Source organism: Anoplolepis gracilipes, chromosome 15 (genome assembly GCF_047496725.1).
Source record: "Anoplolepis gracilipes chromosome 15, ASM4749672v1, whole genome shotgun sequence".
Lineage (NCBI taxonomy): Eukaryota > Metazoa > Arthropoda > Insecta > Hymenoptera > Formicidae > Anoplolepis > Anoplolepis gracilipes.
In genome coordinates this window covers 3,136,130-3,160,298 of record NC_132984.1, presented here as the reverse complement: position 1 = coordinate 3,160,298, position 24,169 = coordinate 3,136,130, and the positions used below count along the sequence as shown (strand labels likewise).

The window sequence follows — 24,169 nt, the reverse complement described above, 5'->3', positions numbered from 1 at the left end:
TCTTTCTAGTCAATCCGGTGTACCTCAACCGCGATCACCACCAGCGCCGATCGAGCCGAAAGCACGCGACTCCTTCCGTACGTCTCCGGACTCCGAGACCTTCGATCACTTCTCCAAGAGTCAGATGTTCAGTCAAAGCCGAGACATCTTCGCTTCGCAGCAGCATCTGCGCGACACTCACTCTGATTATCGAGACGATTACGAGAAGTCTCGTGCCCAGGACGCCAAGTTGAAAGATTTTTACGGCAAGGACAGCACCGATCTCGCGAGCTTGGCGCGCGATCGTAGCTCGGACTTTGATTCGCGCCGCGATCTTAGCTCGGAACTCTTCGACTCCAAATACGCGTTCGACGGTTCGAACGGTAAGCGCGATCATTTCGGCATGACTCGGGACGTGTCTCCGAAATCCCGCGATAGCTTCGGGATGCCGTCGCCGCGAGACTTTGGCGTCATTCCCAACACCAGGGAATCGTTCACTGTCGCACGGCAAAGCTTCAACAAGCTCGATCGAGAGATGGACAGACGATCCAGTGTAGCGTCGACCCATCGCACCGACAAGATGGAGAGGATCGAGATCGAGGAATGGCCAGAGTTCCTCAAGCCGGTATTGCCACCCGCGGACAAGCCGGAAATCGAGAAGGTCCAGGAAGTGGTAAATACCGAACTCTATCCGCAAACTTCTACCGCGCACTTCACCTACAACAGAGTCACGTGGACTTTGAGAGTCAAAAAGGAAGTCTTTGCGCCGAACGAAACGCTCAACAGCCCTCTAGCAATGCATTTAGTGTTCTGTCAAATCGCCTACGACGTGCTGGCGACTTCGAGCATAAGAATCGCCAAGGAAGATCGGCAGAACATGCTGAAAATGTTGGATAACTATGGCGTAACACTGGACAATCTCCAGAGTACACAGCACAAGATCACGATCAAGAAGAACATTATAGATATGGCGAAGCAATGGCCGTTGTACTTTGCTAGAATATTTCCTGTATCGGTAAATATATTAATTTTATTATCACTAGATATAGACATTAAAAGTTTAATCAGTCGAGTCTTTATAAAATTAATTCTTGGACACTTTGTATTTTAAATTTATATTGATATATAAGATTATAATATATAATTTAATATTTTTATAGTTTCTAATCTATATATTTATTATATATTTTTTATTTAATCTATACGCGTGATAAAATTACATATATATAAATTAATAAAAACAATATAGTTAATTAAAAATAAGAAAATCTAAAGCCAAAGCAATAATTTTATTAACATGTTCAAATAAAAAACTTTTTATTAATATAAATTTACGCATACACACGTACGCATATGCACACTTATTTACATATAAATACACGTTTACTCACACGTAACCACATACACACACGTGCGTATTACGTTATAACATAATTATAATTAAAATAGGGTAAAATGATATCATTTAATAATTATTTAATATTCGTGTGTTCTTTTAACATTATATACAGAAAGACAGAGAGAGAAAGAGAGAGAGAGGGGAGAGAGAGGAATTATTTATATTAATTTTGTCTTCTTTAAAGTAATTTTGAACAACTTAAATTGATAACGCAAAGTTTTTTATTTAAAAATAAAGAAAATTATGATTTGAAAATTCCATAGCTTGAAAATTACTCCATGATTGAGCGAATGTTATTTCGTCACAGATCGGCCCACAGCATCCGGAAACGCAACATGTGGCGATATCGCATCACGGGCTCCGGCTGATTAAACGCACACCTAACGGCGATCTAATAATCTTGGAGACGCTGCCGCTGGAGGACATCGTCTCCGTCAATACCTCCAGAACGGGCGTGTGTGTATTGCAGATCGCTTCGGGGGTTCGGTTACCTCTCCACACGACCCGCGCCCCCCAGTTGGCGGAGATGATCGGCAGATACATCAGACTGGTGAGTGAAGATCACCTTGTGCCTTTTATTTTTCTCTAAACGTGCGCGGCTGTCCGCGACTAATTAGAGCGATGGATCGGCGCGGAACCGATAACGGTGCACCTTGTGCGTCTGTAACGAGGCGACTCGTAGCGGGTAACGCCTAGTAAAGTGTAAATTGCGTTTCCGGTGAGCGGTCATATATGCTGGCCAATGCCTCCACCTTCGTCCCTCTTTTTGTTTCCTCCCCCTTCGTCTCTCCCAGCTTTTCCGCTGTCGGGAATCAGCGATCCGTCACCGAGCGCACCTCGCGCTCGATACTTCCATTCTCTTCTCTGTACCGGTTTATTTTCGGCCCAAGTAACGCAATATACCTATACTTGCCGCCATCGCGAGAGGATCCCCGATTCGAGCGTTTATTTCGGCGCCGGGCATTCCCTTTTCGTCATCATAATACTTATTCGTGACAAGAAAATTATCGATCCTTTTAAGAGGGGATTTGCATAATTTAAAAAAAAAAAAAAAACAATTATATGCAATAATTTATATATGACTTTTATTGTAATTTTTTTTCGGCATTTTTTAATGCAAACAGACCGAGAAAATAAATATTAAAATATTGCATAATTTGAAAGTGTCGAAAACGATCACACTTCATTAAATCTCAAGGGTTCGTTCCGGAAAGATGCTATTATTAGCGCTGACAGCGTCATTCTACCTTTGTCACTCACTAAAAAAGTTGAACGAAGATAGACAACGCTAATAACGTATCCCGAACGCATACGACGCAAGTTGTATCTGCTAGCGTAGTGAAGTGTGACGTCACGCACTGTCAGTCAATTAAAATTGCTTTCCCTCCACGTCAAAAAATTCAAATATTTCTAATTTTTTATTTTATTTTTTCTACTTAATAAATCATGGAAATCAAAAATAAAAAGGACCAGAATAATATTTTTTTCATGCAAATTCCCTATTCCTCCATTTTTGTGTGCAGTCAAAATATTTGACCTTGAGGATCTTGATCGCACTTATCTTTGAATGAATAATTAAGATGTAAGGCAGAACGTTTTCTTGTGCGAGGAAGAAAGACAGAGAGACTCTCTTCGTCTCTTGTGCAAACCTGAGAGAGATCGGATTTCTCATAACACGCGGCATGCCTGTGTTCATCATCTACACCTGCATGCATCGTCGCCGCACGCGATTCGAGAAGCGAATCGTTTAGCGTGACCGAACGTTCTCTCGAACAGACATACCGATGGCTAGATACAGATGAATTCTTAATAAGAGATAATACTAATTTTTTTTTCAATACACGGTTAACTTATCAAAGATTTCACTTTTAAATTGCGGGCTCTGAATTTTTATTTTTTTTTTTTTTTTTTTTTTTTATTTATAATATTTTCGAGAAAGGAGAGGATTAAGCGCAGAATAAATGACCGTGAGATGCGTTGAATCAAATTTTCAATTCAATGCCCATCAGAGTGATCGCTACCAGGTGGCACACATTTGACGTGCCACTTATAATAAATATGTCTCGATGTAAAAGACGTAATATACCTTTCAATTGTGGCAGATGGTAATTTAAAAACTATGATCCCTCTTGTCGCACGACTCCTTTTACATTGAACTTTCGCTGCTATCTCACTTTCACATCGCCGTTGTCAATGGAGTCGCATTTGTTCACCCTTTACGTTGAAAATCCGATTGGGATTTTTCTCTCTTCTCGGGGCAATTTGCGGATAAACAGCCGCGCGTTAAATGAGGTATGCGCACAATTTGGAATTCCACTACGGATTACGTAACGGTATAAAGGAGAAGCGAGAGCCGAGTGCGTGCATCGTTGCCTCCCGCGAGGCTGAAGGAGAGATGAGCAAATGCTCCTTCGGCGTCTATAATCGACGGAATGATGTCAAAGGATCGGAACGGAGGAATGCCGGCGCGCCGTGTCGGACGGTGTTGTAAAAATACGCGATTCAGTATTCATGAAAAACATGGTGTCGATGATGTGCAAGAGAGGTGGGATCGCCGGCGACGCGAGCAGATGAAATGACAGTTGTAGAAAGCTAATTGCAACTTGTATAGCTCCATTGTTCGTCACGTGCATTTTTCTCAAGGGATTAATAATTTCATTTTACTTTGATATTTCTCTTTTCATCATTAATTAGTACCTCTTTCTACGCGCCGAAACAAGAAGGAGCATTTGATGATTCGAGGCTTGAAAACTAAGAGTACGTGCGACGAAAATAATTAGTATTTTTATATCTCGAAAAATTGTGTCTTGATAATTTCTGAACGAGTTATCGAATAGCGCATTCATTCTAGTTTGATTTATATATTTTGCTCCTCGCGTAGAGAGAGAGAGAGAGAGAGAGAGAGAGAGAGAGAGAGAGAGACGGTGATTCGAGGAAAAAAAAAGAACCAGGTACTTGAATTTCTTTCGAGCGAGTCCGAGTTCAACTAACTCGTATTTACTGACGGCGGTAGCTCGCTCCTCGCGCTTATACGGACACCGGAAGCGGTTTGAATTGCTAATGCGAAACGGTGCTCGTTATTCTTTTCCCTCTCTCTTTCTCTCTTTCCTATGTTGGCCCAAATTCTTTATTTTTATATTGCGTCGACCTCGAGAAAAATTATTTTGAAATAATCTGTATACATTTTTTTTTTTATTTCTTTAAATTTATTTTTATTTCCATTTATTTATTTATTTTTCTTTTTTGAAGTTTGAAGCTACAGAAAAATCAAGTTTTGCATGTACGCATGTCTCGCAAATTAAATGATTCTATCGCGTGTTTAATGATCCCATACAAAAATATTGTATGTTGCTACAATATTTTTTGCAACATTGCTGCAATATAACTGAAAGATTCGTGCTGTATGGGATGTATTGACACGGAATAGAAAAGGAGTATAAATCTCATTAAAACTCTCATACCTTTCTCTCTTCTTGAGAAAACGCCAATTTATTATACATTATCTTCAAGTGAGGAAATTATTGTCTGCTCAATAGGAATTTATAAGATGACGATATTTCGAAAGGAATTTTATTTATACATTTATAACATATTTATTTTCAAGAAAGTAATAACGTTAAATTGTAGTTATTTCAGAAATTATAACTTTTTTTTACCTAAAACAGATGTATGGAAAATTCTATACATGAAAAGATTACACAGTTAAAAGCGTTCGTATATTTCTATATGAACAGGAAAATGCTATGAATGAAAGTTCAATATAGTCACCCCACATCTCTTTGCCCGAGTCGGCCGTCCAATCAAGTATCTCGAGGCCATAAAGAACACCTTTCATTAAAGTAATAGCATCGTGTTGCAAGCGCGCGAAATAAACAACGACAATTTCAATTTCACTTGGGCTCGCGCATACCGTACATTCCATATATGTGACATCTTGTCGACTGATTTTTTATTGCGGAACGAAAGAGCGCTCAGGTAAATGGAAAATGCCAGATTGTGAAAAGTTTTCCCGTTTTCACTATCGTTCGACCGGTTTCTCTAACGTCGGGCAAAAAAATTTCACGATCCGGATCACGGAAAATGCGTTTCGTTCTCCGAATCGGTGTAAAAAAAAAAAAAAATGTCCGTAAATACACTTTGTGTAAAAAGGAGCCGCGAAGTGAGAAAGTACCACTGACGTTTCTCCAAGGACGGAAATCGGTTCGCGAGTTTCTCGACACGAAATGATGAACATGGAAATTTCTGAAGCTTCCTTGGATAATTGCGTGAGATAAAAGCGCAGATATTTCTAACGAAATGGTGAAAAGGAGAACATTATTTGACTATATATTTTCTTTTGACAATAAAACTGCGAAGTAAAAAATGTATATATTGTATTACGTAAGAATATTTATATAATAATAAATTACGTGTAATTATTTAATTATTACGTATATATAATTATTTAATTACGTATATTAATATTCTTACGTAATACAGTATACTGTACATTTTTTAAATCACAGTTTTATAGTCAAAATTTTTCTTATAAATATAAATAATAAAAAAATCATAATATTTTTTTATACTTTAATAATTTATTACGGATTTATTATAATAATTTTAAGATTAGAAATATTATATGTACGCGTGCTATGAGCTTTTATATATCTGAAAATTTAAGGGCACAAAAGGGTCCACAGATACAATATAATCGGTCGTTTCCGCAGCAGCTGCATCGTTTGTGAACAACCGTGTGAACTCCGAAAGTCGTTATTTTCACGGGACTTTAAAAATTCCGGATTTTTTTTTTTTTTTTTGCTATTTAATAGACGATATAACACACGCGGAAAAACTGAAATCGTATCGCGGACGGTATTCAAGCGTGGGACTAAAGATTTTTGCTGGAGAGACGAGCTCCCATCGAGTCGCAAATCACAATAATCTCGCGTAATGAACTATCGCTTCCGACTTTTTCCTCCCTCTTCCGGTTCCGATTTCTATTTCATTGCCGTGCTCACTCCGCGCGCGAAATTACTACGCTAGAACAATATGAGGAATTTCCTTTCATCCATAAAGATCTTGTCAGGCCAACTGTAGATTATTCTTAAAAAAAAAAAAAAAAAAAAAAAAGACATTTCTCTCAAGGCCACACGTAGCCGTTTTTAATTTATTAACGAATTTCTCGCGACTTAATTTTTAGAAGAGTGTAAATAAATCGATTTATCAAGATTTCCTTTTTCTAAAAATTAATTACAAAAACACTTAATATTAAATATTAAAAATTCAGCCATAACAGCGATAAAGGCAGGTGAAAATTCCAAACGTCGTAATATTTGCGACAATTTTCGCTCGATCAGCGTTTCTGAATTGTTGATAGAAAACAAAAAAGGGGAACGCCAATTCAAAGTCTTTCTACCGTTACCGACTTACTTTACGCGATTATCATCTCGATTATTTAAGTGCAGAGACATTTCATGTGTAAAATGATGCTTTTCTCCCCATGTGTGTGTATATATATATATATATATATATATATATATATATAGAGTTGGGTATAATTGAGAACGTACGTTCCGATCGAACAAGATCGAGCGGTTTAAAGAGCTCCTGTTCTCCGCGACGGCAGCATGATTTTCCATGCTAGCGTGCGCCACGCATACCGCGAGGACCGGCGACGATGGTGGGGCACCCGACCCAGATATCCGTCTTCCGAAGGGGCACCGTCAGAGAACGGCGGTACCCTATCGGAAGCCTTGCGGCCGCGAGAATTACCTCAGTTCATCGACTGCCGTCGTGCGGTGCGGCCACGACGAGACTCGGGTGTTGCGAGACTGACGAGGTAGTTTTTGTCGAGTTGAATTGGCCGGTGAAGAAACGAGAAGCCGGTCCCCTAGTCACGCAAAGTCGGCAGACAGGAAAAACTGGGCAGTGACATTTCCCGAGCTAATTTCTTACGGGTGAGAAACCCCCCAGGGCGAGAGGTGTCAAGGATCTTAGACATGACGCGAAACATTGAAACAAGCAAATGAAGCTAATAATTATTATAAAGAAATACAACTTGGTTTGAACGAGAAGAAATATCTTCCTCTTTAATAAAAGAGGAAGGAATAGAAAAAGTTTCCTTAATTTTTTCATAAAGGGATGGACGTGACACTTTAAAAAGGTACAGACTGTTATGCCAAGGGAGCTTCTCTTTACGTCAGTTAAATTTGATATGTGTCAAATAAACACGTTGAAAAACATGACATCGACGAGAGATATGGACGTTGCATAGCCGCAGTTTGCAACCTTCAACAAGGTCAATAATAAATAATGATAATAACGATGAATCATTAATGTATACGGTTCTCTGTTTGGAGTGTATAGTTAATCAACGATCATTATTCTCTCGCAGACGAGAGATACGCGCTATTCACGCTCCTTGTAATAAAAAACGGCGACGTAAAAACGACGATGTAACGATGAACGGAGCGTGATTGTTGCACGATCGCTAACGATCTTGCTCGAGTAAGGTCGAAGGGTCCCTCGCATTTACGTAAGCAAGATCACATGATCGAGCTATCCGTTGTTTCCTGATTTCCCAGCAGTTGGTTCCAACAGTCGTCGAGAGACGAGGATCGTTTGCATGTAAAAGCACGTTATTTCATCATCTGGCGAGTATCTTCTTCTGAAAGATATCGCCAAGGGAATTCTTTTCGTAAACAAAACAAAAATTCACGCCTGTATACAGTCGTGTGACAATCGGCAAGGAAGCATGAAAGCTTTCTCGCTCGTCGCGGCGGAGGAGAGTTTGTTGGTGCGAGGTAATTATAATTAAAAGTGTGCATTGTTCAGTCGCGGTCCCACGAGAGGCCTTCTTCCGGCCATGTTCTCACCATGTTCCGTGGACGGTCCTTCATCCGTGATCTACATCCTTCGGAAGATCCGAGTGAAATTACGATTGTTTGGAAGTAGAAGAGCTACGGAGTTACTTTGCTAGCTTAGGAATTATTTCGATAAACAAAAGAGACATACGAATAATTGTATTTTGTCAATTATATCGACACATGCATCCCATTAAGATCTGCTTTCCCTTAAGAAAACGCTACGACAATGGAGAGAGAAGTATCTGACACGGAAGGTGTGTTCTCTAGAAGACTCGTCAGCAACTGGGCCGAGTTACCGATGACGCTGAGACGTCGACAGAAGCACCGTCCGGATATTCTCAATCAATTCACCGACTACTCCGAGTCCTCGGAAAATGAGCTTTATAAACTTGAACCCAAACCCTTCAGCAATGTGCAGCGAATCGTGCGTCGTTCCGAATTTCTGCGCAGAGTGGAATCTAGCGATCTCGTTCGAAAGGACATCCCGGATTATCGAAAGGATATGATGAGAGAACGCAGACTGACGCCAGAGAGTCCCCTGAACCGTTTAAACGAGGGCTATTGGAGACCCCACGACAATCAGGACTCAAAGTTGGGTTATCGAAAGAGGAATAATTTCATAGGCAAGGAAATGAAAAACTTGTCGGACGAGGATCGCAAGACGAATTCTCCCGATAGCCTTCTGATGAAGTCTTCCGAATCCGAGTTGAGCAGCGACGACTACGGACACACCGATGATTCCGGAGCGTTTCTCGAACAGGCTTCCCATCCGGAAAAAACGTCCAAGACGAAGAGAAGCGGCTTTATCAAATTCTTCGCAAAAGATGGCAATAGAGAGAAGAAGAAGCTAGACTCCGAACACTTGGACGTGAACAAAAATATTAAGCAAAGCACAGAGCTCGTGAAAAAAGAAACCTTTGGCCAGCAGAAACTCGAATATGAAAACATTCCTAGAATAGACATGTCCAAGCTGGATCAAAAATCCCTTTTACATTCGATCGTGCGAGCGAACGATCGCCAGCCGACCATCGAACAGCTCAGGCTCGAGGAGGGTTGCGAGCTGAAAAACTGCAAGAATGTCGCAGCAGCCTCGAAAAATATTCGAGAGAAGAGGCAACCGGTCCAGCAGAAGTTGAAGGACGACGAATTGAAAAATAATATGATTCACGAGTTGTACGACGGCGAGCAGATCGTCGTGCGAGCTAACGGTGAACGCAAAGCAGGAGCAAAGATGGAGACCATCACCGAGGAGAACGCGGATGGGAACAAGTTGAGCGTCCGCGAGATTCTGAAAAGATTCGAGGAGCTCACGCAGACCGACGCGACGGCGACGTGCAACGACGGCGAGACGCAGGCCGAGGATAAGACAAACGATAAAACACTCACTACCATTCAGGAGACCTTGAAGAAGCTAGACGAGAAAGTCAAGAATTATCAGGTTGCAATTCTATTCGTCACGTTTATTATTATCTAGGAATCCGAGCATTAAAGTCCCCGTCTCCGGATAAATTACGTCATACGGACCGTGAATTTTATGATCAATAAAGCTTGCCGTATTCAGAGATACAAGTAAAAAAATCTTAAATTACCATAATATAATGCAATATAATTTTCTATTATTATTGATTGTTATTATTATTATTATTATATTAATATAATATATAAATTCAAAATATATCTTTAAAGCTCTTAAAAATTTGTATTTTATATATACAAAAAGGTTAAATTATATTATTATATTAATAATTATTTTAATATAATTATAAATATAATTTAATATTTTTATATGTATTATACATATTTTATATATATATATATATATATATATATATATATATATATATATATATATATATTATATTAAATTTTTGAGAGACTTGAAGATATCTCTTGGACTTTTTTGTGTTAGATTTAAAGATACAAAAAAGAATTTATTACTCAACTTAATTATACCGACTCGGATGCGAATAAATATGAATATTTTTTTGTTTGTTGAAAGGCTACGAGATTCAAGCCTTTTTGTAAATAATGTTCGACATTCATAGTCCTTTTTTTGCCATTTTTGTCGTCGTTAAATTATTGCGCTTATTATCTGTTGCAATATAGTTATCCGAACTCGTGGCAACCGCATTTACGTCTTACGTCGCGTCTCGGTGCATTAACGTTTATGTGGGTCAGGGTCGACATCTGGTTATTCTACTCGCGCGTTTTTCTCTCGATCGATTATCGGTATTCGATATTGCTTCGCCATGTAGATGAAATCGCACGATCGGTGATTCTTCCTTCGGAAATTCTGAAACCAACGATGGGATCTAGATTTTGTATTCGTTTTAACACGAAAATAGAACAGAATAAAATTAAGCAATCAATTATTTTCGTGTAAAGTATATCAAGAGATATATGATTAAAAATCAATATATACGCAGCATTAATTTCCTTATCACGGAACTTTTTATCAGACTGTTAATATCACTTCATCTTAACTTTGGTTCCACCCGATTTCTCTTACGAAACGGTTGAGTTTTACCTCACTTTTTTTTCCTCACACTTGCCTCGATACGAATGATACTTTATCTATTAAGCGATGAACTATTTCTCGTATCTGTCAGCGGATCTAATCGATCAATGTTTTCTATTTTTTCGAGAGAGGAGGAAACTGCGTGTAGAACACGCGAACCGTCAGGTTTCTAACAGATATCGAGAAGAGAGGCCGTACGCGATGAGGATATTAAGAAACGTACAGGATGTAATCACCTACTTTCCGTCGTAAATCTCGGTAATTGACGAAAGCAGAAAGATGAGCGAAAAGGAATGTCTTTCTCGGTGCCTTATCGCTTCTTTTACGCGAGCGTGTTGATATTAGGCCGGCGCGCACGAGAAATCGCGCGTATCTCGGAAGCTGTCATTTAATTTATTTACTCCCCTTCTTCCTTCCTTTTTTTTTCTTTTTATTCCTTGTTTCCTCTCGCAGCGAAGGCCGAAAGGAAGAAACACGCCAACACCTTGCGATGCTCGTGTTGTGCCGCATTCCTGTACCAGGTTGCGGTACACTTGACAAGCGGGAGTAAACCCGTTTACGTTCGCGTGCTAAGACCGATACTATGAGCGATCGGGCGATAGCGCCAGGAAAAAATGTAAGCGGCACGAAAATTGTGAGAAATAAAGAGACACGGAAAATGGATCTGTTTATCTGCTCGTAAATGAGATCACTTTTTGCGATACACTTGAGCGCAACTTGAGCGATTTAAGAGGCTAAATTGACGTCTTCTTATAAACTTTTACGAAATAATCTATCATAGATGCGCATATATATATATATATATATATATATATATATATATATATATATATATATATATATATAATGTAGATATGTGAATGTAATAAGCGTGAAAGAACGAGTAATGTTTTAGAGATAAAAGGCAGAAACTTTATTTCGTAAATTTCGATGAATTTATTACAACTGCGTTTTTCAAAATGAGTAATAAATTTAAAAATTCTACTTAGAATTCAGATTTTAATATAATAAATATCGTTACCGATATAAAAACTGATGCCATCTCTATAATATTATATATTATAATATATTATACGATTATTATAATTATATACAATAGTATATAATTTAATATAATTATATACATATATTATATAATGATAATTATACATTTGATTTGCAGATCGATCAGAGGCCACTCCAGAAAATAAATCATCACGAGAATCACGTATCCCAAATTACGAAAACGATCCAGGCGCAAGCGAATCACGTAAATCACATCCAGCCTCACAATCATGCCAATCACGTAATCTCCGAGCACGAGAATCACGTATCGATCGGTCGCGTGCCCAACCACGTGTCGGCCGTCAACCAAGCGAATCATCAGAAAAACTTGCAGAACCAGCTACTGAGTCCGAACCAAGAATGGCGACAACCGGACGACAACGTCCGACTGCAGGAGGACAGCATCTACGAAAGCGGACCGGTCTCGATCAACGATGGCAAGCACTCTTTGTTGCAGTACGCCATGCTAAACTTCCGTCAAAGCACAGAAAAGTAAGTCTCGATAATTGATAATAACGATATTAATAATAACTGATATTACATTATGCCACGCACTAGTAAAATAATAGAGCTATTAAATATATCAGAGCTATTAAATATGGACAAAATTTAAATTGAATCGCGAATCTATTAAAATCTTTTTAAATAATTATTATTAAATTAATTACTATAAAATAGTAATATTAATATACAAATATATTCCATATTAATGAAGTGAATACGAAAAAAATTCTATAGAAATTGTATCTTTTAAGATAATTATTTACGAATAATTGCCGGAAATAATTGTCTTCTTCGATGATGAATGTCAAAAGAATGGCGGGTAAGCGAGCTCATTAAAATGAGCTCGCTCCTTTCTCAATTGCGGCTGATATCAAGAGCACGCGCGAATTGCACAGAAATTAACGCCGAAGTGACTATTAACGGTGTTACGCAAGCGAATCGTGTTGAGAAAGCATAACGTAGCCGGTGCGAGATATCGATCCATGCAGCACGTAATGTCCTTTCCCTGCTCGTTCCATCGTCTTCGCGTTGCTGTACAATAAAGTCACGACTTAATACGCTCGCGTGCAAGCTAACTTGAGGACTGACTCTCGAATTCGACAGATTCGAGATGTTGAAGACCGCGGACGGATCGATCAGCGGGTCTCTTAAGGTAATCGAATCGCTGAAGAGCAAGAAGAAGAATAAAAAGAACAAGGGCCAGCCGGACGGCACCGAGTGGACCTGGAAGGAACAGGTGGATCTCGTCAAGTACTCCACCGTGCCCGTCGAGCAGAGCCTGCTTAGGCTGGACGCGGATTTGAGTGTCTTGGCCGTCGAGTGCTTCCTGTGTCTGATGAGGTACATGGGCGACCAACCGTTGCCGCCCGAGACCAGCGAAGTTAAATGCGTCTACACCATTCTTATGGTAAATTTATATCACCGACGAAATCAGAATATCAGAATTTTTTTCAATTTTATTATTTCCTTCTAGAATGCATAATGTTTCGAATAATTCCATTTCTACTATATATGCGATCATTTTCATGCATTACTGTAAATTTATTCACAAACTTACCGTTAAAATCCTTGGAAAAAGACGATAAGAATAATTAAATGCAACCGTTGCATATTTATTTTATTTTAATTTCTATTTATGCTAATTAATTGTTCGATTAATGGTAAACTAGTAGAAGAGAGACTTGATTAAATGGCACGTGGTGACAAATATTTGCAGCACTGTCACAAGTACGAACAGCTTCGCGACGAGGTTTACTGCCAGCTAATGAAGCAGACCACCAATAACAAGAGCCCGAATCCGGAGAGTTGTCAACGTGGCTGGCGAATCTTCAGCATCGTCGCCGCCTATTTCACGTGCAGCGAGAATCTCAGGCCGTACCTGATAAAGTACCTCGAGACAGCGGCGTACGACAAGCGTCGCGCCTATCACGGCACCGCGATGGTCTGCCTGCAAAATCTCCGGAAGACGGTCAAGTACGGCGGCCGTAAAAACGTGCCGAGCGTAGAGGAGATCATGGCTATCAGCGCGGGCAGGAACGCAAAGAGGCAGATCTACCGGCTGCCCGGCGGCACCGAGCGGGTCATTAACACGAAATGCACGACCGTCGTGCAGGACGTTATTGAGGAGATGTGCAACGTCATCTCTGTGAGAAACCCGCACGAGATGGACGAGTTCTCATTGTACTGCATTGTCGATGGTGACGCGTTCACCATGCCGCTAGCCAGAGACGAGTACGTCCTGGATGTGACCACGGAGCTTCAAAAGAATCACCAAGTGTTCTACTTAATATTTTGCAGGTAGGTATATATTTTTGTTTCGTCGCTGTAATATAATTGTTAGAATCTTAAAACTGTTAAATATTTTCTTTACGATCAATTTTAATAGAAATTTGGTTGTATAATTGTGATATAAATTTTCCGTTGTATTTGAGAATTATTTTTCTGTCAAATATTCTTTTTTTTTTTTTTTTTTTTTTTTTTTCAACCACACGAGGTTGTTATTAAAAAGGTGGAGATTAATTTAACAAAAATTGCAAATTTATATTTTCTTAAAAATCTTTGCAGATCTGTCTGGTACTATCCTCTGCGACTGGATGCACCGTTGTACATAGAAGTCGTATTTAATCAAATCGCTCCCGATTATCTGGAAGGACTTCTGCTAGTTTTACCTGGAGAACATTTACCTCAGGAAATTATTGTAAGTACCACGCGACATGTGCTTAAAAAGAGAAAGAGAGAGAGAGAGTTTCATTAAAGTGAAGAAATGATTAACTGATGACGAGCGTATTTCGTAGTATGACATGGCGCAAATAGCGGCATTGCTGCACAGAGCAGCTGACATGGCGCACGAGCCCGCGACGAAGGAAATTAAATACCTGTTGCCGAAACCGGCGCTCAGCTTGAGGGAGCCCAGACCGCAGCAGTGGTCTAATATGGTCCAGCAAGCTTGGAATAACGTTCAGCATTCCTCGGCGGCTGTTTGCAAAGCGCAGGTGCTCGGTGAGTTAAACCGAGATTATATTCTAAATGAGAAATTTTTCATTCTATACCAGCTGTCAAGTCATACTCAACAAGAAAATATAATAGCAGCGTTTTCTATGTAAACACCATTTCGTATTTCGTACAAATTGCTTTTAGACGCGCGCACAGATAATGGTGAGGAAAAATTCCTCTCTGAAAGATTTATTTTGACATATGTATCAATAAACGAACTTGAGCGATAAAAGTTTGAAAATTGTCACGCTATTAAAAATATATGCAAATATATATATATATATATATATATATAAATATTTCTTATTTTTAGAAATATTGTCCAAGTGGCCGCTTTTCGGTTCGAGCTTCTTCGCGGTAAAGCGAGTACCCGAGGGCAAGGAAAAAGGTGCCGATCATATCCTCGCTCTGAATCGACACGGAGTACATTTCATCGATCTACTGACACACGTGAGTAACTTTCGAGACGCTTTCTCCTCCCGACAGCATTTTCCTCTTTTTCCACGTGTAATTATTTCAGGAAACATTGTACCATTATCCCTACTCCGAGGTGATCTCCACAAGGAAGGTCAAGTCTGAGGAGGGCGCACTCTACCTCGACATGAAGTGCGGCAATCTAATGCAGCAGCGTATTACGAGGTTGCAGACGGAGCAGGCGCACGAAATCTCCCGCCTGATCAGACAATACATCACTATGGAACAGAGGACGTCCAACGGCCAGAATGTTGCCATCGGACTCGGCATGAGATAAGCACATCTTCGCGACGGTCCTTCCTTCGCGGCCGATACTCGATATCCGGATTAGTCAATCTACGAGATCATAATTGGAAACAGATTAAATTCTCGATCGACGTAGCACGAGGATATCGTAGCTGAAGCCCGCCGAATAATTTACATATCGCGATATCGTTCTTAATATGACTCGTGTATAGAGTACCAACCTTTCAGAGTGTTTGTGAACTACATAGGATACCAGGTGGGGTAGGTCCGAAGCCGGACAGATGACGACCCGAAGTGGATATCGCGATGGATATTCGTAGGACTCGCTGGAAGGAAGGATCGTGAAAGAAGAAAATGCTCAAATATATCTAAATCGTTCATATCGAGTGGAAATATAAGTCAAAATATGGACTTATGTGTGTATGTGTGTACAGCATTTATTTATATTGATTAAAAAAAGAAAAGAAACATATATAAAAGAAGGATAAGCGAATAGAGATTTTTATTCAACGACGTAATATTAACGCTGATATTAACATACGTCTGACGAATATATTGAAGACTAACCACGCAGCGATCATATGTTTATCGTCAGAAGATTATTAATAATAATTGTGTACGTATGGATATAAGAGTACAATGTGAACGAACGTATCAACTTTATATTGAAATTTGTACGTATAAAAAAATGCGTTCTGGTTTCCCTTTCATCTCTATTATTCCTAATTATTGCACGTTTGCAATGTCTTTCTAAAAAGATGGATGCAAATTAACGCGAAAGTCATTGCAATCCTGTAGCTATCCCTCCTATTTATTTTATTGTTGTAAATGCTATTCAAGTACATATATATAAACGTTACTTCTCTTGGCATCTCGTGTACTCGGTACACGATAGTTAAGTCTAAATCTTACAAAATATCAAATACATACGAGAGACAATTATATTAATTACTTTTTAATCCTTTCATGGCTAAATTATCTGTAAAAAAAAATTGATGAATCTTATGTATTGTAGAAGCAGATAGAGAAATAATACTAGTGCTTACAAGATTAATTAACTTTTTGAAGGTTCGATTAAAATCAATCATTTTACGTAAAAAAAAAAAAAAATACTACTATGTATGAAACCTAGAGGTCACATGAATTAGAAAAATGGATCAAGAGCAGTCATGAAAGGATTAAAATCGCTGATCAGGGCTAGGTCCTGGAGTGCTCGATTTAATGTCCTGCGGCCAGTTACTTGCAGTGTGTCGAACGTATCCCGGCTCGGTCGGCGACGACGGTATCCTCGGAGTTTGCGTCCCGGTGGTCCTCAATACTCCAAGATACTCCTCCAGCATCTCGATCTCGTCCTTGGATCTTTCCCGTCCCCCGGATCGATATTCCTTGGGCGGAGGTGGCACGTTGAAAGAAACGTCGCGATGATGAGCCCTCAAGATCCCGGATGACGGGCCACGCATTCTGACAGGCACGTTGTCGTACTGGCTGTTGTCCGAAAATCTGAATTCGCGTTTAAATGAAATTATATTTAAGTATCGGCACGACACAAGGTGCGCCAGGCATCGTGAATCATAAACGAGTCAGGAACAAGGAAATTTGCCAGCGATTCTTGCAACTCACGTCCGCGATGAGAATCACTCTCCATTTCGAAGTATCTTAATTCTAAGATAAGAACTTTTTTTTAGTCTCTAATTATGTGCATTAAAGAGTAACTGAATCAGATACGTAAAATTCAAGGATAAAGTCTTTCGTGAATAAAAAATTTATTTTTTGAAGATAGAAAAATATTTGAAAAGCCGATTTCCTTCTTGCAAATGAAATTGTGTCAGTGCGTCGAATCATTACGTATGACGTAAGAATTGTTCGCGTGCGCTTTCCTGTTCCTGACGACATACATATAATCCAATACAGGTTGATGCAGGTATTGCCGATGCTTAAATAAAAATTTCCACGTGCCAAGATGTCGCGACGAATTCCGAGATGTGGACGCAAGAAATCACCTGTAGTTGTTAAGCGCCTCCTCGACGTCTCGCTCGACCCTCATGATCTTCACGCTCGGATTGATGATTTTCGCGAAGATCGGCTCACCCTTTTCGTACTCTATAGGGAAGCGCGGCGTGTCGATCTCGTCGATCGGTCGCTGATAGATGTCCCGGCTCTTGTACGTTATCCTGGACTCGTCGATCCTGTGATCGAGTTCGTCGGGCTCGCGATACCGCTTCGAGTCGCGCAGAACTCGGCCGTTTTCGAAATTCTGCGCCCGTTCTCTCGGTTCCTGATCGCCCGATCGAAGCTCCCGGTCGTCTCGGGAATCATCCTGCGGATGACGAGTCGTCGACGATTCCCGCTGGGACCTCGCGGCTTCGGCGTGACGATTATCCGCTTCCGCCTTCTGAAAAGCGTCGTTCTCGTCCTCGGGAATTTTCACGACGGTCGACTTGGCGGACTTTGATTTCGCATCCTCGCTGGTCACCACTGGCGTTACCTGTCGCTTGGCTGCGGTATTTCCAAAAGTTTTATTTCTTTTTTAGGTAGATTTATTGGAAAATTTTGATTATGAAAAAAAAAAAGAAAAATAGTAAAGATAAATAAAAATGAATTATTCGTAATAAAATTCTCGATAAATGGAGAACTTTGCGGAAAAATCTCTGATATTTAATATGTATAATGTATTTTCTCTTGCAAGTGAACTGAACGGATCGAGCGAATCTCTTCTGAAATTGATTTAATTTACCTAAATCCTTTTCTAGGATTCGCGCCTCGTCCTGCTTATCCTTCTTGCGAGGCGGGCTCATCAGTAAATCCCCGATGAATACCAACGCTGTGAGCAGGCACAGCGCTCCCAAGACCGCAGCATTGTCGACCAGATCCTCGGGGACGCTGTCGATAGACGCCAATGACAAGGCGCCGACTATCCCGAAGAGAATCACGCCCAGTCCGAGTAGGAAGAATTCCTGAATTTAAATTGCACTTGATAATGTTTTCATTCTTCGGTTGAATGCATTCTATTTATCGCCTTGGATAACCGATAATTAGTTGTACGTGGAAACTTATCATTATGCAAGAATCTTGAGAGACGGAGAGCGGGAATAAAATCGATGGATGGATGATCAAGGACAGACGTTTATTTTCGATGGACAGTTTCTCAGAGAAAAAAAAAAAACACTGGGGAGAGCCACGCGACGCGATTCGTTCAAGATCGGCCCAGCCTCTCATTTATATGAGTCATTAAATGAGCTACATTACGTGTCCCGATCGACCAAGGCTGCGATCACGTGCGCGAAAACGTCCGCGTTATTAAGGAGGACATTCTTTTATAATATCCTTGGCCCCTCAATGACATCGTGTCGCGCCACCGATTTTCTCACGCCACCGTTCCTATCGTCGAGATTTACGCGCTGCGTATTTTCGCTCGCGACCAACCTCGGAATAAATTAACAGCGCCTGGGAATAATCTCGACGCGTCGAAATAAAGCCTACTCCCGCCATATCGCGCGTCCATTCAGCGTTACGTCAAACTCTTGGCCCGACAGGATCGGAAAGAACGCTGTTAATATACGTATCACGTAAAAACCGATACAATTCTTCTCTCAGCTCTCGTTTCCAGAAGAATTCGAGTCAACTTTCATTTTTTTTTTTTTTCTTTAGAGATATATCGACGTGTTTTGCATCTAACAATCGAGAACGCGATCTCTGATCGAGTCGAATCATTTTGATAATTTTTGTCCCCGTCATCTACCCAGCGAATTTTTTCCAATCTCTCCATAAGATCGAGGAGTCTACGTCACACATGTACCCCTACCACGGGTTTCATATTGTCGACGTACATTGACGTATACTGACGTTACGAAACACATCTACGGCACGTATTCTTTAGTTGTATGAGAAAAAGAAAGCAATTATTACCGTCTTCCGACCGCGGAGCTCCCCGGTAGCCGCGGCGATCAGGAGGCCAGTAGTTATGATGATGTATCCGCCGCAGGTCGCCGTTGCCAGAGCAGCACCTAAATTCGCGGAAACCAGGAAATGAGTGTATAAGAATTGATTCTCATCACACAAGTCATGCAAGAATCTCTGTACACATATATGTACCTATGCTGCCCCATGTCACGTTGTTCAGCAGCGACCACTCCCTGCTACGATTCCTCAAATAGTGAAACACCCTTCGGCTCTCGTCGTCCGTCACCCTGAGTGCCACGACACAAGCGACGCATAAGAGCTGCAACCGGGCAATTTTTTTTTCCCATCTTTTATATAATCACCTTTTAGCCTCGTTTTTTAGCTAACGTCATTAGGATCTCTAAGCTAACATCGATAATAAATTTAATAGTGATGACTTTATATTTTATAAATATCTTGTACTGATTAATTATCGCTTACACGTGTTAATATGGGGATAATTTTCACTTTATGGGACTACCATATACATACGTGAGTGCAATAGACTCTCAGATAATTGATTCTCTGTTTTTTAGAAGCAAAACTAAAATGAGAACTCATTCAAATTATAATGCTTTCGATTTTTAACCAGCGTCAATTATAATACATTTCGGCGCCCCAGTCGTATGTATATCAAATGTAAATTATTAATTTAAAGAAACTTTACAGAAGATTTTTTTTCTTTTTTTAAAAAGATGGAGGAATCGAATAATATTTTACATACCACTTCGATTATTCTGATGAAGACTTTGCGATTCCACATGATGCTAGTACTGAAGACACGATTCCAAACGAATGACTAAAGGAACGAAGGATGGACGATCGTTTGCGAAAGTCTTATCCCTTTTCGACGAAGCATTACGTGAATTCTCAAGCTATTAACAAATCGTCCTCATTTGCGTTTGAAACGTTTCACTATTCACATTAATAGTTAAGCGTTGTTCCGTTCACGAAGACATCCTTGGCTGCGAGCCAAAGAATTGTCGTCACTTCCAGATCAAAATGACAAACCTTTCTTACATTGTAATGCAGAACAGTATAAATTTTAAAATTTTGTACCTTGAAAATTTACAATTTGATAATAATAGTGGAAAAAAATTATAGTTTAATAGAATGTGTTTAAATGAATAAGAGATTTTATTTCTCTTTTATTCAAATTTAATTTATTTCAAGTATAAGATATATATTTTTTAATAAATCAATTAATATCTTTTTTAAATTATAATTTCAAAAATTTATATTACGCACGAAAAAAACAGATTGCTTTTATTTGTGTGTCAAAAATTTTGTTACTTTCTATAAATATATATTCTCAAATTATATTAAATCTTATACTTGACATAAACCAATATTGCATAAGAGATTTTATTTAAATTAAATTTAAATAAAATCTCTTATACAATATTGATTTTACAGAAGTGCAAATTAATCATCAATATTCTCGAAAAAAAAACATAACACAGATTTTTTATTTTCTCGAAACTGTCTATGAGTGGAAAGTGCTTATTTTTTTTTTTTTTAAATAAAAATAAATTTTGTATTTACGTCGCTTTGAACGAACTCGTTAAACGTTCTACTGATTGCTACTCGATATGGAAAGTAGTTGCGTTATCACCTGCAGCAGAGTCACGACGGAATCGCAAAACGAGGCTTCACGTCGCGACGCGTCCGAGCGACGACTGAGAAGATATAGCGAAGGTGGAGTGTGGAGTTGCTCACACACAGGTTGGCGGCATCGTGTGTCATGTAATAAGGACTGCCTGCATGCGAACGACAAATAACAATGCTATTATCACACACGGTGCAATGGCGCAGGACGATGCGAACTCGCGGATATGTGTCACGGAGAAGCTCGTCGCGTTCTCCTCGTACCTTGAACCCGTTCGCAACACATGTTAAATCTCGTTATTTGTTGTGTATATCTGATTTCTGGATGTCCCTTGAGAAGAGAAGAAAAGATAATCTCTCGATAATTTTTCTCAATTTTTTGCGAAATTAAAATGTCAAGCATTATACAAATATATTTGCATTTTAATAAATATTTTTCTATATTTTAATAAAATCCTTTTCTCCGCGTTTAATGTTTAATATATTAAAAAATATTTTAATTAACTTTTATATGTTCTTAAAAAATTCAATTTTCTTATATTTTAATAAAAAGTAGACACTATATATAAACAAAAATAAAACTAAGCGATTGAAAATAAAATATGGAAATTATTTTTTATATTTTTAAAAACAATTTCTTAAAAACCATACATGTGTAACAGAGCCATATGAAAATATTTCGCGAACTTTCTTACAAATGCGTACTACGTGCATACGTATGTATGTATGTATGTACATACATACATACACGTGCCATCGATATCAAGTTACCGAGCATGGCACGTGATAAAGTCAATTGTTTGACAGATGCCGGCTATAAATCCTCCGTCTCGGCGATGATCAACAGACGAAAATCGGGCCGGTAAATCGGTCTCGTTCGTCTGGAAGGAGGAACAATGCAATGCGTAGAAAAGAGAGACGAAGCGAAACCTATCATCCCTTCCACGTTGAACTGTCCGCCAATCCTGACGGCATCCGAAATCCTTGTCCTTTCTCGCGGCGAGCGAGCGCGACGCATAACCCGGCTGTTCTCCTCGCCGGCAGGATCAGAGTTTTGTTTTGTCGCGTCAATAGATCGATTTTCGACGAGGACCCGCAATAGATTTTTGATATATAAGAAATAATATGCATATATACATATATATATATGTCTATGCATATACATAAATTACATTACATACATATACTATATGTGTAAATATATTATTCTTATGTCTACGATCGCTCGCGAAAAGTCATTTTGAATCAGCTGATATCAGAGAGAGGCCTCTCTGCTGATATCGATTTATTGATCGGGAGATCGCGCGTGAGATGGAGAATAATAAGCCAAGGGGCAGCCGACGAGGGAATAATCGAAGAAAAAACGGCGGCGGTAACAAAGAGAACAAACGCGAGATTGAGAGGATGAAAAAATCGAGGAGCGAGGAATCCGTCTTGTGGTCGCATCATCTCGTGCCCGATGATAACGAAAGCAAGATTGATATCACGGAACAACAAACGTCCCTGGATCTGGAAAATTTCGAGGGTGAGTCGAGGATGCTTTGTTCTATCTTCTCTTCTTCTTCGCGTAAGACGTGCGTTGTAATCGCTGGATAATAAACTCGAAATACGCATTGCGTGAGCTAAAAATATTCTACCTGTATATTCTTTCATGTGTTTTTTTCCCGCAATAGTACGAGCGCGGCGAAAGATAAAAGAGAGAAAGAGAGAGAGAGAGAGAACGTGTGTACGTGTGTTATTTCAACAATGCTTCGCCATGGATACGATCATTCAGTGTTTATCGTTATAGTATATATCGTGTATGCAAACAAGAGTGTAACTGTACGTTTTCTTGAATACGTCGGTTCATATTCGATTAAGATTATATAGAGATTATTAAAGAGAGAAGTTCATCTTGAATTTCATTCGAAACGTTATAATTTTATATCCTATACATATACATTACTGTGAAGCAATCTAGATTCACTATAAATAATGTCGATAACAATCACACTTGTTTTTCTTAATCAAAACGATGACGCAATATTATTAATTACTATTTTACTATATATTAAATATTTTATTAAAAAATTATGAAATATTAAAAAACGTGATACAAAAATATTTTTAAATATATAATTGTTACATATTTATAAATCTAGATCGTGATGTTTATACGTGATCGCTTTTGAAATGGAAAAATCCGAATAAATTTTCCTCACTCCGTAGTCTCTTAATCTAACATCTGTATCTTTAATTAATATTACAGAAGACGAGAATAATCCAAAGACCTCGTTCATGTGCCCCACGTTACGCCGGCAATTGCAGACGCACAGAAACGTTCTTCGGCTTCTGCACGAGCACAAATTGGTCTCCACGCAAATCAACGGCCAGAGGATCCTCAGCATCCAGCCGGTCCGATGGACCGGCCCGACGCCCGGTATCGATTGCGAGATCTTCGTCGGCCGTATCCCGAAGACGATCTACGAGGACACCCTGTATCCGCTGTTCAAGACGATCGGCGAGATCTTCCAGATACGGCTGATGGTGGACATGGCCGAGTTGACGAGGGGCTACTGCTTCATCATGTACACGAACCCGGATTACGCGGCACGCGCCATCGTCCAGTTAGATCAGTACGAGATCTTGCCCGGGAAGAAGATACGAGTCCTGGCGAGCGTGAACAAGTGCAAGCTCTACATCGGCCCGTTGCCGTGGTACATCGCGTCCGAGGAGGTTGTCAGGGTATGTTTTTTTTTTTTTTTTGTTCATTATTTTTTATTTCTTTCATCTCATATTTTTAGCCAGAACTTATATAACGATACACAGAAAAAAAGAATATTCTTTGACAAATATCTTTAGTTTCAAAATATAAACCTTGAAATTATATTGCGGTAAATAAAAAAAAAATTTGCTTGAATCAAGACATTTTATATAGTTCAATAAAAAAAAAAAATATATTCTTGTTATTTAAGAATAATTTTCTTGAATGGAGAGGAAAAAATGTTTGATAGAAAATAACACGTGTTCAAATCGAAGATTATAATTTTTTTAGAGTTAAAATAATTATTTTATTCTTGAAACGACAATTGTAGTATTGAAATAAGATTATATAATATTGTTGAAATTTAAGATTTT

General features: G+C 39.2%; 3 protein-coding genes across 11 annotated transcripts in view; 2 read left to right on the top strand and 1 right to left on the bottom strand.

Annotated features, from left to right (window-relative positions):
- The window catches only part of Myo10a (unconventional myosin 10A), a 39,374-nt gene extending 23,387 nt beyond the window's left edge, over positions 1-15,987 (top strand). For all 3 annotated transcript variants that reach the window (XM_072906759.1, XM_072906760.1, XM_072906761.1), the window contains 9 exons: positions 10-994; positions 1,686-1,928; positions 11,907-12,280; positions 12,896-13,199; positions 13,509-14,089; positions 14,357-14,489; positions 14,587-14,791; positions 15,099-15,235; positions 15,306-15,987. In XM_072906759.1, the coding sequence (XP_072762860.1) occupies positions 10-994; positions 1,686-1,928; positions 11,907-12,280; positions 12,896-13,199; positions 13,509-14,089; positions 14,357-14,489; positions 14,587-14,791; positions 15,099-15,235; positions 15,306-15,536 (3,193 nt within the window). In that variant the 3' untranslated portion in view covers positions 15,537-15,987. The remainder of the gene's footprint in view (positions 1-9; positions 995-1,685; positions 1,929-11,906; positions 12,281-12,895; positions 13,200-13,508; positions 14,090-14,356; positions 14,490-14,586; positions 14,792-15,098; positions 15,236-15,305) is intronic.
- A 3-nt stretch (positions 15,988-15,990) lies between these two features.
- Positions 15,991-21,141, bottom strand: LOC140673678 (uncharacterized). 6 transcript variants are annotated; one of them, XM_072906767.1, is made up of 7 exons: positions 21,060-21,141; positions 20,169-20,319; positions 19,598-19,724; positions 19,412-19,509; positions 18,240-18,459; positions 17,506-18,001; positions 15,991-17,005 (listed from the first exon to the last, which is right to left on the bottom strand). In XM_072906767.1, exons 2-7 carry the CDS (start codon positions 20,205-20,207, stop codon positions 16,684-16,686), a joined length of 1,302 nt encoding a protein of 433 aa, XP_072762868.1. In that variant the 5' UTR covers positions 20,208-20,319; positions 21,060-21,141; the 3' UTR covers positions 15,991-16,683. The 6 variants fall into 6 exon arrangements, with proteins under 6 accessions (XP_072762868.1, XP_072762863.1, XP_072762866.1 ...); XM_072906762.1 differs by having other exon boundaries at positions 20,169-20,503; positions 20,990-21,127; XM_072906765.1 differs by having other exon boundaries at positions 20,169-20,455; positions 20,990-21,127.
- A 920-nt stretch (positions 21,142-22,061) lies between these two features.
- The window catches only part of LOC140674080 (uncharacterized), a 6,187-nt gene continuing 4,079 nt past the window's right edge, over positions 22,062-24,169 (top strand). For both annotated transcript variants that reach the window (XM_072907426.1, XM_072907425.1), the window contains exons 1-2: positions 22,062-22,577; positions 23,301-23,776. In XM_072907426.1, the coding sequence (XP_072763527.1) occupies positions 22,364-22,577; positions 23,301-23,776 (690 nt within the window). In that variant the 5' untranslated portion in view covers positions 22,062-22,363. The remainder of the gene's footprint in view (positions 22,578-23,300; positions 23,777-24,169) is intronic.

Excerpts from the sequence above, each read along its gene's own strand:
- LOC140673678 (XM_072906767.1), bottom strand. The coding sequence starts at position 20,207 with ATGTGGAATCGCAAAGTCTTCATCAGAATAATCGAAGTG. Across the intron at positions 19,725-20,168 it reads TCATCAGAATAATCGAAGTG|CTCTTATGCGTCGCTTGTGT; the intron begins GTATGTAAAATA and ends GCCCGGTTGCAG. Across the intron at positions 18,002-18,239 it reads AATCCTAGAAAAGGATTTAG|CCAAGCGACAGGTAACGCCA; the intron begins GTAAATTAAATC and ends GAAATACCGCAG.